At 40.6% G+C, this 14,936-nt stretch overlaps 1 protein-coding gene across 1 annotated transcript; it reads left to right on the forward strand.

The window, feature by feature from the left end:
• Window positions 1-96: 96 nt before the first annotated feature.
• Window positions 97-14,297, forward strand: adcy3b (adenylate cyclase 3b). The gene is made up of 20 exons (XM_085246350.1): window positions 97-1,275; window positions 2,241-2,390; window positions 3,399-3,538; window positions 3,650-3,761; window positions 5,522-5,649; window positions 5,901-6,059; window positions 6,158-6,317; window positions 6,428-6,535; window positions 6,739-6,815; window positions 7,049-7,210; window positions 7,575-7,662; window positions 8,974-9,090; window positions 9,673-9,944; window positions 10,874-10,955; window positions 11,090-11,248; window positions 11,534-11,680; window positions 11,791-11,907; window positions 12,013-12,139; window positions 12,224-12,348; window positions 12,451-14,297. Exons 1-20 carry the CDS (start codon window positions 595-597, stop codon window positions 12,631-12,633), a joined length of 3,294 nt encoding a protein of 1,097 aa, XP_085102476.1. The 5' UTR covers window positions 97-594; the 3' UTR covers window positions 12,634-14,297.
• Window positions 14,298-14,936: the final 639 nt, after the last annotated feature.

Here is a 14,936-nt window from a genome sequence, read left to right on the forward strand (position 1 = left end):
CTCTTCACAGCATCGCTGCCACATTTCCCAAGACATGACTGCACGCTGGCAGTTTCTTTGGTTTCGTCTTAGCAACAGTAACAGAAGCACTCAGAGAAGGGGGGAGGCAGGAGAGAGACAGAAAATGATCAGAAGACGGAAGAGCATCTTAGAACTGATGTGTTTAGGCAGATAAAAGTAACCAGAGTAAAGCTTACAGAAGTCTCTCTGAAAATATTATATTTTGCATTGATATTGATTTAGTAGATCTACAACAATGACAAACGAGACTTCACCTGCTTGGGAACTAGAGGCTCTGAGAATCTCCTCTATCTTAAATGTGTTTTTGTATTTGAAGGCACTAACTCTAAATTAAAAGGTAAGCCACTTTTCATGGTGGGACTGAACTGAAGAATGGAATGGAGTTATTTTCTGATTTAAATGTTTTTGTCTCGTTTGGAAGAGCCTTTAAAAATCATGAAAACTTTGATCATGCGGTCAGCTGCAAAAAAAATCAAAAAGTAATGGGGCACGTCACAACTTTTCCGTGGATTTTCACATTAGTGTTGTAACAGTATTCCACTAACCAAGAGGATTAACCTTTAACAAAGAAGCATGTCTCTGAACCGGGTCCGCACAATGGACACGGAGCAGTCTGCAGAGTACTCGGTGGAGTACTCGGCCCAGGTTTCCAGTGATCCGGGCCGTGACGTGGGTCGGAGGCGTGAAGTGACCGTAGTGCAGTCCAGCTGCTGCCGCTGCCTGCCCCGCGCAGTGCGCCTCACCTTTACCCCCGAGTCGCTGGAAAGGCTCTATCAGAACTACTTCCGTCGGCAGAGACAGGAGAACCTGCTAGTGCTGGTGATGTTCGCCGCTCTCTTCAACAGCTTCGTCATCATCATGTGTGCGGTTGTGTACACTGAGGACAAACTGGCGATGGTGGTGGTGGCAGCTGTGGGGCTGACTGCGGACGTTGCGCTCTACGTGTTGTGCTGGTTGCAGAAACTCCCCGCATCACCTGTGTGGCGCGGAGCAGTGGCCTACATACTGTGGCTGATGGTCACCGTGCATGTTTTGTGTTACATGGGACTAAACTACGAGCGCTTCCCACATGCTAGTGACTCGGTGGGCTGGCAGACTTTCTTCATTTTCTCCTGCTTTCTAACTTTGCCACTGAACCTGGTGGCCCTGCTTCTCCTCGCTGTCCTCTCGTGCGGGATTCACACTCTGGTTTTGGGGATCACGGTGGCTCAGAAGTTTAAGGATGGCGCGCAGGGGGCGATGCTGGTCAGACAGGTAAACGTCTGGTAAACTCACAAGGAATAAAGCAGCTAGGACTTTAAAACGTTTGTGAATGCAAAACAAACAACAACAAAAAAGAAAAGCAGAAAGTGCGATATTAGATGTGTGTACATTTGATTCTAGGGCAGTGGTTCCCATCCAGGACCCAAATTTATGCATGTTGTAAGTTTTTCTTTTTACTAGGCTGCACCAGCCCTTCACCAGGCTAGAGCACTGGCACCACAGTAAGACCATTATGCAAACAGTGCAAAATTTAAGGGGCCTCACACTGTTTCAGGGCCTAATACCCAAGTGGAGAGGTGTGACAGGTAAAGTGGGTTTGGATTATGCATAGTAAATAAATTCATAATTCACTGCGTTAAATAAAACCCCTTTGTTTTTTCGATTTTGTGCAGTGTTTTGTTAATGCAAACTAATTTCCTTCCATTCACATTTATTGTCTTTTTGCCACACTTGGTTTTAGGGCCCCAAAGGTAAATATATACAAGTCAGATATAATATTATTTTAAACGCAGTCTCAATTTATAATGAGAGTGCATATGAATACACCATGTGTGATTGCACTACATCCCAAATAATGTTGTTTTGAGCAATTTGGAAACAAAATTGCATCTAAAAGTTAAAAGTCAGTTTCCACAAACTGATCTTTAGATTAGATTCAATTTATTGTCACTGAAAAGTACATTACTCAAATAAAAATGAAATTTGGCATCCACTTCAATGTAGAAATAATATAAACATATATAAATACAATATATACACACATCATATTCACACGTTAGGTTTCTCTTATATATAAGCTAAGATAAATGCTTTGTTTACCCATATTTGGTAAATTCATTTCAGCAGTTGAGATGATGATGAAATTATAATAATATTTATAAATATACTCTTTATTATAATGCATATTATTATTGTCCACACAAACACTTTTGTGGCACTTTTCTCCTCTTTTTCAGTTGCTAGCCAACGTGGTGCTGTACCTGTGTGCCATCATAGTGGGTGTGATGTCGTACTACATGGCAGACAGGAAGTACAGGACAGCATTTTTGGAAGCTCGTCAGTCACTGGAGGTGAAACTAACACTGGAGGAGCAGAGCACTCAGCAGGTATATTACCCATACCCACGTGCACATTTTCTTTGGTGAGTGAACACATTTTCTTATTTTTGGCCAAACAAATCCACAAATGCACAAGTACACAAATAGAAGGGTGAGATGCAACACACTGATTAATTACAGGATGTTTTGCTCAGCTCAGGACTAATAGGTTGTTAGAGAGGCGGTTGTTTTCACCAGCGCAGCCACCGTCAGGGACCTGACACAATAAGGTCCCTTTAGCACTTTGCCAGCCAACAGACATGAGGACATGTTTCCCAATGAAGCATTTTAAAAAGGAATTATGTTTTTACACTTTTTATTATATGTTAGCCTGTTTATTACTTCTTCATTTTAATCAAACCTCAAGCTGCATTCAGGTCACCATTTTGCTGTAAATCCTTTAAGCTTGCTCTTTTGTGTTCCTTACAGCCACTATGCCATGCTTTACCTTCTGTGGCATCAATATTAATCTGTTATGAAGGCTTATCTCAGCTAGAAGAGGTGTTAAATTAAAGAAACGGCGGTAATGTATCTAACAGCAATCGCAAATTGCGAAAAAACTGGCAATTGCTCACCATCATCACAGATTGAAAGATGATACAAATGTGCAGTTATTGTCACCAAGCATTTAATTCTTCCCTTTAAGACACTGTCACGCCTGCCTGTGACTATTTGCAAAACAAAGACAGCAGACTCTTGAGAGTTCTTTGAAAAAGGGGCGGAAAAGATGGTGAAAAGCGAGGGACGTGTGGATACGGATGGGGAGGCAAAAAGACAAAAGGAAGAGACAGAGGAGAGATAGTATTCCCACCGTGCCTTTTCAGTGGGAGACTGGGTCAAAGATGGAAAACAACCAGCCAGTTAGGACATATCTGACCACTTGACGGGATTCTTGAGAGCTAAGAGGAAAATAAAATGTAAATTTGTACACTTTCTTTACGCGTACAGAAATAGGGATGACTTTTCTTTTCCTATTTCTCACATCTCGCACCTTCTTTCAAATCTTGCTCTATGTAGGAGGAACTATTACTGTCCATCCTGCCCAAACACATTGCTGATGAGATGCTGCAGGGCATGAAGAACCAGGCAAATCAGAACGAAGTCCAGCAGCAGCAGCAGTTCAACACCATGTACATGTACCGCCATGAAAACGTTAGGTCTGGATCACTAAAAAAAATGACTTTTTAATTTTATCAAACATCTGTTTCACAATATTTTTTGCAACAGGAAAGTGTTACATTATTTTTAATCATCCACTTTTATTGCAGCATCCTGTTTGCAGACATTGTGGGCTTCACCCAGTTGTCCTCAGCCTGCAGCGCCCAGGAGCTTGTAAAGTTGCTCAATGAACTGTTTGCTCGCTTTGATAAACTGGCAGCAGTGAGTATCAGAGTGGTTTCAACACGGTGCTGGAACATTCCTCAGAGACTTTTTGTCATACTGACATGATAACATCACACATTTGATCCACATTTGTCAGCTGCAAATCTTCAGTTTTGCCTCATCCAAAAGGTGCTCGTGACTGTGGAGACCAGTTGAGTACAGTGAACTCATTGGCATGTTCAAAAAGCCAGTTTGAGATTGTTTGAGCTTTGTGACATTCTTTGAAGCAACCATTAGAAGATGGGTGCACTGTGGTTATAGAGGGATGGACATGGTCAGTAACAATACTCTAGTGGGCTGTGGAGTTTAAAGAATGCTAAATTAGTAGTGAGGGCACAAAGATTGGCAAGAAAATGTCCTCCATACCATTACACTAACAATACAAGGATGCATACGTTGGATGCATACGTTCATGTTATTTAAACCAAATCCTGACCCTACCAGCCCTATGTTACAGCAGAAATCAAGACTCATCACATTAGGCAACAACTTCTCAGTCTTTTTGTTGAGCCTAATTGTACCCTCAGCTTCCTCTGCTTAGCTGACAGCAGTGGCACCCGGTGTGGTGTTCTGCTGCTGTCCAGTTTTCTTCGAGGTTAGATCTGTTGTGCCTCCAGAGATGTGTTGTTTGTCATCTGACATCTAAAACTAACAAGGCATTTTTGTCCAGAGGACTGCTGCTCAGTGGATATTTTTCTTTTTTTCCTCTGTAAACTCTAAAGATGGTGGGAAAATCCCAGTAGATAAGCGGTTTCTGAAATACTCAGACCAGCCTGTCTGACACCAACAACCATGCCACCTTCAGAGTCACTTAAATCAAACTTTTTCTCCATGCTGATGCTCCATTTGAACTTATGTATTAACAAGCAGTTGAACGGCTGTGCCTAATAAAGTTGTCAGTGAGTCTATTGTTAAGAAATATTACTACTGGATATTTCTGAATTATTTTTGGTAGAAATGTAACAAAATTCTATGCTAGCTTGACTTGGTGTAACAACCTCATTAATAACTTATTCTCTAGCCTCCATTGTAGTTAGCACCCAGTTTCTGCTTGGCTGGAATGCTACTCTGCTACATGTGCACAGACAGACTCTGTAAAGCTAGTAGCCACCATGACACCACCCATTGGTTTTAGACATTTTAAAACCTCAACATTAATGTTTTGACTGCCACCATGTTGGTTTGGAAATGGGTATACGCTGAGTCATCAGCGAGGGCTAACAAGTTTGGTTAGCAGGCTACATCCATAAACTATACAGCAGATACAGATATATGCTAATTACTGCTAACTAAGTAACAGGCTTATAAAATATGAAAAATATGCTCACCAAAACTGAAGCGCAAACCTTTTGGGTGATTTGTACAACACAAGAAGTAATATTATTTGTCAGATAATTCCTCGAAAATGCTATACACAGTGTGTAGAGGTCCAGTTAATAGCAGACAGTCATCAGCTACAGCTCTGTGTGTGCACACCTGTCAATTGAAGCAGACTCACCCCTTACTTAAAGTCTTAGCGGTTCTCAAAGTTATAAACTAACCGACCACTGCATATTGTGAATTAGAACTCAAGCCACTCTGCCAGACAAAGCGATGAGATGACACAATTTCTTGATTTCTACAAACATCTTTTTTCTGAATTATGTTCTGAGAAGTGTTTATGAGACTATAAAATGACATTATTGGATTGTCTGAGTTATAGTATCAGTACCTTTCTGTTATTGAGGTAAACATCCGTGTCTGATCTCACATTACAGGAACATCATCAGCTGAGGATTAAGATTCTTGGAGACTGTTACTATTGCATCTGTGGTGTTCCTGACTTCAGGGAGGACCATGCCGTGTGTTCTATAAAGATGGGCCTGGCTATGGTAAAAGCCATCTCGTAAGTAGTGACTTTACTAATTAGGAATAGGGGAGGAAAACACAATGAAAACATTATTATTAAAACATTAGAATTAAAACTGTAAATTAAAAAAAAAAAAAAAAAGCTTAGACAAAATAATGGAGAAAGGAAGTCACCACATAGAGAGAAAAAAACTAGAGAGGAAAGGCTCAATTAAAATTTTAAAGCTGCTTAACAATATGAGCAACAGTTAATTTTCCAGTGACCCCCTGATTTCTCTCATGGTCTAGGTACGTTCGAGAAAAGACACAAACAGAGGTTGACATGCGCGTGGGCGTCCACACCGGCACCGTGCTGGGAGGAGTACTCGGGCAGAAACGCTGGCAGTTTGATGTTTGGTCCACAGATGTCACTGTGGCCAATAAAATGGAATCTGGAGGGATTCCTGGGTAGGAAAATTGTGCGCTTCCTTGGTGTCTGCGTAGTGTGTGTCTGAGAGCAGTTCTTTTTTTTTTTTCTAAAATTCACAGTTTTGTATGCTATCTAGGAGAGTGCATATTTCCCAGACCACAAAAGACAGTCTGCATGGGGAATTTGAACTGGAGCCGGGGAATGGTGGAGAGAGGTGTGAGTACCTGCTGGAGAAAGGCATTGACACATACTTAGTTCTAGTTCCTAAGCAGAAAGCCAATGGACTCAATGGAAATGTGAGTGTCTTGTTCCTTTATCCCATACAAAATAAATCAAATCAATTAAATGAACATTTTTTGTTATTGATGTAATATTAACAGATGTTGTATCTGCTTCTCCTCCTCAGACACCTGGTACATTGACCAATAGAAATTCCAAACAGTTGATCAACACCACAGCATCCAATGGGAATGCAGTCTCACAACAGTCCACACCTACTGAGTCTAAAAAGGAGGTGAATTACAGCTGCCGGTCATCATTTCAGTAACCAAAGATTAAAGTGTGTTGTTACTTGTGTATACATGAGTAAGGCCTATCTATATGTTTATAAAAAGATAAATTATGTGAATTATTTCTTTCAATTATAAAAGAGAACGCTTCACTTGGTAATGTTGTCTGTATCTGATGCGTTTCTCTTTGCATTACTGGCAACCTTAGATGACTAACAGAGCCGAGGAACAAACCATCAACAGACGACTCCAGCAGGAGCTGCTGGAGAGAGAGACTCAAAAAATGTAAGAAAAAAGAAACTTTAAATAAATTTAATTTGAAAAAGTGCAATAAAAGGATTCATTTTAAAGACTAAATCATAGAAATCGGATTCGGTGTTCCAGGAATTGAAAAGAAACAAACTCAGTGAAGTAACCCACATGCATCTCCTCAATCGGTGTCCCATCCCCCCTTTTTAGTATCCATGTCCTTCAAAATGTTCTTTTCTACCTGCTAAATCTCACTGCATTTTTGACAGAATGAAGGATCATGAGATCAACCCCGTTTCTCTCCGTTTTGTGGATGGAAAGTTGGAGGACCACTACTCCTCAGAGAAGGAGAGGAGGAGCGGAGCGGCCTTCTCCTGCTGCATGATCGTACTCCTTTTCATCACAGCAATGGAGGTCTTCATAGACCCACTGTGAGTTTATGTATCATGTATGTGTCACTTTATAGCATGGGTGGCACAGCGGTGCAGCACCATCACCTCCCAGCAGACCTTTGTATGTGGAGTTTGCATGTTCTCCGTGTAACTGTGCCGGTTTCCTCCAGCAGTCCAAACACTTCCATGTTAGGTGAATTGGTGATACTAAATGAGTATGAGCATGTGTGGTTGTCTGTCTCCCTGTGTTAGCCCTGCTATACACTTGTTCTGGGTATACCCCGACTCTCACCCTGTAACAGCTGGGACTGACTCCTTGGCCAATGTATTGTTGTAGTGATAGCACATGATAATTTATTAGAAATTGTAGGACGTTGTCTGATGATGTGTGTTCTCCTTCTAGGTTGTTTGTGAACTATGTGACTCTCGCAGTAGGACAGGTATTGCTGCTAATACTCACAGTATGCTCCCTGGCAGCCATCTTCCCCAGGGTGAGAATTTTTTTTTTAAAAAGGAAACGTAATTTTTTTGTAAATTGTCAACAATGGTAACCAATTAATTGCTAAATGCCTTTGATTAGTATGTTCAAAGCTCTCTAACAATAATGTAGAGCCTAAAAACTATGGTGATGTGAAAAACTAAGTACACCCCATGATTCAATAGGTTTTAGAGCAACCTTAGCAACAATACCTTGAAGTAACAGTCTGATGTTATCAGTCTCTCACATCATTGGGTGGGAACTTTGGCCCACTCTACTATACAATGTTACTTCAGTTCATTGAGGTTCTTGGGCACTGTTCATGCACAGCTCTCTTAAAGTCCCGCCACAGCATTTCAGTCAGGTTGAAGTCTGGATTTTGACAAGGTCATTGCAGCACCTTGATTCTTTTCTTTTTCAGCTTTTCTGTTGCTGCTGTGCCTGGATCATCCTGTTGAACAACCCAGTTGGACTCTAGAAACTTTGCTATACAGTGGAGTTTGTGGTCAACTCAGTGACTGCAAGGTGTTCAGGTCCCGTGGTTGCAAAACAAGCCCATCACTCCTCCACCACTGTGGTTGACAGTTGGGGTGTTTATGCTGATATATTGTGCTTGGTTTTTGCCAAATATAGTCTTGTGCAATACAGCTGTACATCTCCATATTGATGTCCAAAAGTCCAAAGGATGTTGTTCCAGAAGTTTTGTGTTATTTTTAAGTTGCAATTAGAGAAGAGGCTTTTTGCTGGCAACCCTTCCAAATAAGATCTACTTGTTCAGTCTATTTCTAAATGGTCTCTCATGAACTTTAACATGCTAACTGAGATCTGTAGAGTCTGAGATGTACTGTAGCTCCTGGTTTTTTGTTGATGTTTTTTGCAGTTTTCTGAGAATTGCAGAGTCTAACCTTGGGGTGAATTTGCTGGGATGTCCACTACTGGAAAGATTGTGCCATTGTGTTAACACACACCTGAATGCTCCAAATCAGCAAGCTGATGAAACCTCTGCTTTTATAGAGGTGCTCACACTTGCTAATCATGTGCATTTGATTTGCAGCACTTTGCTGCTTCTTAAGGTCTTAAGTCCTATGGAAGCATTAAGGGTGTACTTAGCTTTTCAGAGCACTGAATTCAGTCCTGTAAAAAACTTATTCTCGCAGGGCTTTAGCTAAGTGATATTTAGCATTTTGATTGGTTTTTACAATTGATAAGGAATTTTTCTCAAAGCAGTACTGATTTTATTGTCACACAGGACAGAATGAAAGTTCTACAGTTTACACTACACTATATAAAAGATGGCCACCTTTTTAACATTTTCTTATCACAGATGTTCTCCAAGAGGTTGGTGTCTTTCTCAATGTGGATTGATCGCACACGATGGGCGAGAAACACGTGGGCCATGGCAAGCATATTTGTTCTAACCATGGCTGTGATCGCTGACATGGTACGACTTCAAGAAACTTGGTAAAACTGCATGTGTGCATGTCCGTAATCGTGGCAATATGGATGAACTTTTTTGTCATTTCGTTATATAACTTAATGTCATAACGGGAAAACACATACAATCAGTTTCCAGGAAATTCCAGTTGGGATTAATGTACAACATCATAGCTCCCAATCTGAGTGTGTGTGCATTCGACTTTCCATAAGTGTGTTCCTACTTTGTCCTCATCAGACTATCGCTGCCTTTTATGCGTCTGACAGTATGATCCCAGTGGGGTCTATTAGTTGTCCGTCTTGCTGCCTGCTGGCTCATTTGTCACAGCCCCATAGGAGCAACTTGCTACACACGCTGCTGCCTTTGTGAGGTGAAGAGAATAGCGGATGCTAAAGAGAGCGTTCATTTCTCTGCTAGGCTGTCATGTAGAAGTGACAGTCGCCCTTTGAAGAAAATGAAGTACTACTACTACTGTTGTCGTATTCGGGTTATTCTCGACATAGGCACAAGTTTTAGCTCAAAACGTGAAGTTGTCAATTTTTCTGCCAGTTGGAGTGAGTGGATTTTTTTCTTTTCGTTGTGTTGCAGTTAAGTTGTGCACCTCCATCCCTTCGGATCTTCAACAGCACGTCTGGTCCGATGTTGGAGTCGCTCGGTGATGGAGGCTGTGCAGATAATCCGAAGCACTACAGCTTCATGGCTGTGATGTCACTCATTGCAACAACCATGTTGGTGCAAGTGAGCCACCTGATTAAACTAGGCCTCATGGTGCTGGTTGTCACAGCAACTGGAGCCGTTAATATCTACAGCTGGCGGGACCTATATGATCTGTATGATTACATGCAGTTTGCCTCCTACAGGTGAGAAATGACTAATCATCGATAGATGTCTCTTTTAGGTTATTCTGGGTGTTTTGCTTTAGGTTGGATTTGCTGCTGTGTCTACAGTGCTGTGAAAAAGTAGTTGACTCCTTATTGTTTTTTTTAGGTTGTTCCAGATTTGTCATACTTACATAGTTCATATGATCAAACAAATTTTAACAGTTATTAGACAATGCTAACTTGAGTAATAATAACCCAAAAAGAAGATAAAGAACATCTCATAGTTTACAAAAAACATCTTGATGATCCCCAAGAAGTTTGGGAAAATATTCTGTGGACTGACGAGACAAAAGTTACATTTTTTGGAACGTTTGAGTCCTGTTCCATCTGGTATAAACTAACAGTTTTCGTAAAAAGAACATCATACCACCAAACATGGTGGTGGTAGCATGATGGTCCAGGGATGCTTTGCTGCTTCAGGACCTGGACAACTTGCTGTAACTGATGGAACCATGAATTCTGCTCTTTACCAGAAAATCCTGAAGTCTGACCATGAATTCCTGCCATGAAGCTCAAGCACACTTGGGTTATGCAGCAGAACAATGATCTGAAACACCAGCAGATCCACCTTTGAATGGCTCAAAGAAAGCAAGATGAAGGTTTTGGAGTGGCCTAGACAAAGTCCAGACATAAATCGTCTTAAGATGCTTTGGCGTGACCTTACACAGGCCGTTCATGCTTGAAAACCCTCCAGTGTAGCTGAATTAAAACAAGTGTGCAAAGAAGACTGGACCAAAATTTCACTACAGTGATGTGAAAGATTCTTTGCCAGTTATTGCAAATGCTTGATTGCAGTTCTTGTTGCCAAGGGTGGCACAACCAGTTAAGGGTTAAGGGGCCAATTACTTTTTTTCAGCACTGTTAATGACAGTATTGTCTCTAATGGTATCCCACTTTTGTATTTTCAGAACATTGATAGTGCCATCCAAGTACCTCATGACAGTGATGATTATTGTTATGATGATTGGCTTTTACTTCTTTGCACGCCACGTGAGTGTCACATCTATGTAACACCCGGAGGGTTAGAACAAGAAAATGTTATTCAACAAAATTCTAATTTTTCCATAATAGGTTTCTCTCAAAATATGTCATTAATTCTGTCTGTGTTGCGTGTCTGTGTGCAGCTGGAGCAACAGTCAAGGAAACTATTTCTGTGGAAGATTGGCGTGCGCGATCAGAAAGAGAGAGTCTTTGAAATGAGACGCTGGAATGAAGCGTTGGTCACCAACATGCTGCCAGAGCATGTGGCAAAACACTTTCTGGGCACTAAAAAAAGAGACGAGGTATATATGTTGAGTTTGTTACCATAGGAGTCAGGGAGAGAAAACAACATGAGTGAGAATGGAGGAGAAGCCATATTAAACAGCATTTTGCGATTTAAAACCATTTGAGCTTACACCTTCTGTGTGAGCAGCAGAAACAGTTGTTCAAAAGCAGCTTAAAGTAATGAAGGTACCGCAGGTGATGCTGTACTGTGCCATCTTGTGGCCCATCTTATAATTACATATTAGTAGCAATAAGCTTAAAAACTGTTTTTTATGACCCAACAAGTCATTTGTTTTGTATAGGAGCTGTACAGCCAGGGGTATGATGAAATAGGGGTAATGTTTGCATCCATCCCCAATTTTTCTGATTTCTACACTGAGGAGAGCATCAATAACGGGGGCATTGAGTGTCTGAGGATTCTCAATGAGATAATCTCCGACTTTGACAGCGTGAGTTCTGGCAATGTTGCACACTAAACGTACACTAAACTAAACGTGACCTCAAAGCATGAACTTAACACCAGGAAGTAAAACTAATCAGTGTCCACTTTCCCCACCAGTTATTAGACAGGGACGAGTTCAGGTGCATTACTAAGATCAAGACGATTGGAAGCACCTACATGGCCGCGTCAGGCCTCACACCGGAAAGCAACACAAATGGATATGGCAACCGCAAGGTGTGATAATCTATCAGCATTATATGTCTATACCAATCTGTTGAAGCCTTTTATCTAAAGTGATTATTCTAATAATTATAAGAGCTATTTACTGGTTGTCTACAGCCAGAGGACCAGTTGCTGATTGAGCGCTGGCAGCACCTCGCTGACCTGGCAGACTTTGCCTTGGCCATGAAAGTCACCCTCAACAACCTCAACAAGCAGTCCTTCAACAACTTTATGCTACGAATCGGTCAGTGTTTGCACCTGAGAGTGAGTCTGAGTGTCCAACTGCAAATGTGCACATGTGTTCATGTCTCCTTTTTGATCCCTTAAGGTCTAAATAAAGGAGCAGTTCTGGCCGGAGTGATCGGAGCTCGTAAACCTCACTATGACATCTGGGGCAACACGGTCAACGTGGCGAGCAGAATGGAGTCAACTGGAGTGATGGGAAACATTCAGGTAGCACAACCAAACGTTCCCAAAACCAAAGATGCAGCAAATTTAAGCATCCTTTTTATTGTGTCCATCTCTTCTAAATGCTATGTTCTACTTGGACCTCAGGTTGTAGAGGACTGCTATGACATCCTGAAGGAGTACGGCTTTCGTTTTATCCGAAGAGGGCCCATATATGTCAAAGGGAAAGGCGAGCTGCTGACCTTTTTCATGAAAGGCAAAGACAAACCCAATACCAAAGATGGTGCAGTAACTACTACCCTTCCACACCAAGTTGGAGACCTTCACTGACTTTTTTTTTAATCTCTTCAAATGGCATAAGCCCAATAACAGGCCTGAGCAAAATGTCAGTTTTGTCAGCCATGAATTTCACAGGATCTTGTTTTTTGTGCGCTTCATAGCCCATGTGAAGAATATGACGGTAGACTGACACAACAAAAACGCTAATGCACAATTATCAGGACTTTTATAGACAAATGTTTCAAGAAACATGTTTTGTAAAGTTGTAAACAAATTTAAGAATGTCTCAGAGAGCTCCTGAGCTAAAGATTGCTGCACTTGATTCACAGAGTGCTACAGACACGAGAAAAACAAAAATCTATGTCTGATTTTTTTCAACATTTTTCATTTCATTATTTGAAAAAGCAAACACTTCATCCTCTTTGATACAGTCCCTGTGAATAAATTTTATAAGCTCACATATAAAAAGGACATTGTTTAAATCTTGAAAAACGGTATGAAAATTAAACGCATCCCTACAGACTATGACCTGTGACAAGGTGAGGTGTTTATGTATTTTGTGTGGTCATCGTACATAGACCTAAAGAGATTTCTGTAGCCTTTAGAAAAATTATTATGTATGCTTTTATGTCTGGTAGGTGATTTAAACAAGATCTCCAAATTATCTGAAATAAATAATCCCACAATAAGTAGTATTATACATGTAAAGAACTATCAGTTTGTCCAGGATTGGCCGCTCCATCGAATTACACCAAAGTGTTTGCTGTTTCATGTTCGAAAGAGTCTCTAAAAAGCCAGAAATTTTATATCAGCATCTACAGGTAACTGTAAGGGTCAAAATGCATCTTTCTGCAATCAGGGAGAGAGTGAATAAAATCAAGCTGCATGGAAGGTTGAATTTGGCTAAGAGGATTTTAGAGTAAAACTACATTTTGTCGGTGAACACAGATGCAAAGGCAAGGGCTTTTAGAATAAATTTTTCTGCACAAATAGAGTTCATTGCTTACACTAACGGTAAACATGGTTTGATTGTTTTTTTTTTCCAGACCAAAGACAATTTTGGGGGGCAATGTAACCTCATACAATTTGTGGCGAGAATGTTCTGGCTTAGGTTTATTTCACTGCCTCTGGGAGCACACAGCTTATAATGAACAATCCAAATATGAATTCACATCAAAGGGCGCATGAAGGTAATGTGAGGCCATGTGTCTGAAAGCTTAGGTTGAAGCAGATGTGGACTTTTTTTTTTACAGGATAATGATCCTAAACAAGAAAAGAGCACACAAAGAATAAATGTAGGGTTAGTCAGAACCTAGAAGCGAATCCCACTGTATTTTTGTGTGGAGGTTTGAAATAAGCAGTACATAACAGAAAAGGTACCAAGAAAGGTACTGAAGGAACTGAGCATGTAAGAGTGGTCAAAGCTGCTCATCTACAAGATCATGAAGAAGCTTCTGGTATCAGCTAGTTCATATTAATGTTGAATAAACGAATGGAAGAGTTCTGAGGCATACAACATCTTTATCGGTATGCACTGTTTCAAAAAGGGTCGGGTGTTTGCCTAGCCAAAACGTATGTAATTTACAAGTTTTCAGTAGATAAATAATACATGACTTTCCTTTTTCCTTTCTTTTTTATGTATCTTGCACTGGAGTTTCTTTTTTAAATGATGTAAGGTAATCACATTGCAATTATACTGCGTTAATAAAACATTTTTGCATTAAACTTCTTGATTATTCCGCCTTGTGGGATTGACTTCAGGATCCAACATCAACTGGTCTGCTTGCCAAAACCATTTGTCCAAGACAGTGCTTAAGTACCAAATAAGTGTACTGCCATGTTTAATTTAGTCTGATAATACACTCATGTTAATACATTCTCATGGTTAATATAATTGATTTTCATTCTTTAATTTGGTCTGATCTAATGTTAAGATTTTCATTGGGACTGACCATAAAGGACAAGATTTGAAATGGGTACATCAGACAGTTCAGGTTGAATAGTATGGAGACAAAGTTAAAGAGGCAAGAAGGTTTGGACATGTGCAGAGGAGGGCTGGTGGATATACTGTACAAAGGGTGTTAAATATTGAGCTTCCAGGCCTCGAGCAAAAGAGGAAGCCCACAGAGAAGATTCATGGATGTAACCAAGGAAGACATGTCGAGGGATGATTTGATAGAGGAGAAAGGGTGAGATGAAGGCAGATGATCTGCTGTGGCAACCCTAAAGGGAGCAGTCAAAAGAACAAGTTTACACTGATCCACTTTGGAAGTTCATGTTTATTTGGGCCTGGTTACTAGTCTTCTGACTGAGTGATTCATTAATTCAATCACTTATGAAGATACCAGAAAATA

Source organism: Mchenga conophoros, linkage group LG15 (assembly GCF_057382185.1).
Source record: "Mchenga conophoros isolate Kocher_MC1m ecotype Shallow Benthic linkage group LG15, M_conophoros_male_GT1.1, whole genome shotgun sequence".
Classification (NCBI taxonomy): Eukaryota; Metazoa; Chordata; class Actinopteri; order Cichliformes; family Cichlidae; genus Mchenga; species Mchenga conophoros.

Excerpts from the sequence above, each read along its gene's own strand:
- adcy3b (XM_085246350.1), top strand. The coding sequence starts at position 595 with ATGTCTCTGAACCGGGTCCGCACAATGGACACGGAGCAGTCTGCAGAG. Across the intron at positions 6,536-6,738 it reads CTACTGAGTCTAAAAAGGAG|ATGACTAACAGAGCCGAGGA; the intron begins GTGAATTACAGC and ends TGGCAACCTTAG. Across the intron at positions 9,091-9,672 it reads TGGCTGTGATCGCTGACATG|TTAAGTTGTGCACCTCCATC; the intron begins GTACGACTTCAA and ends GTTGTGTTGCAG.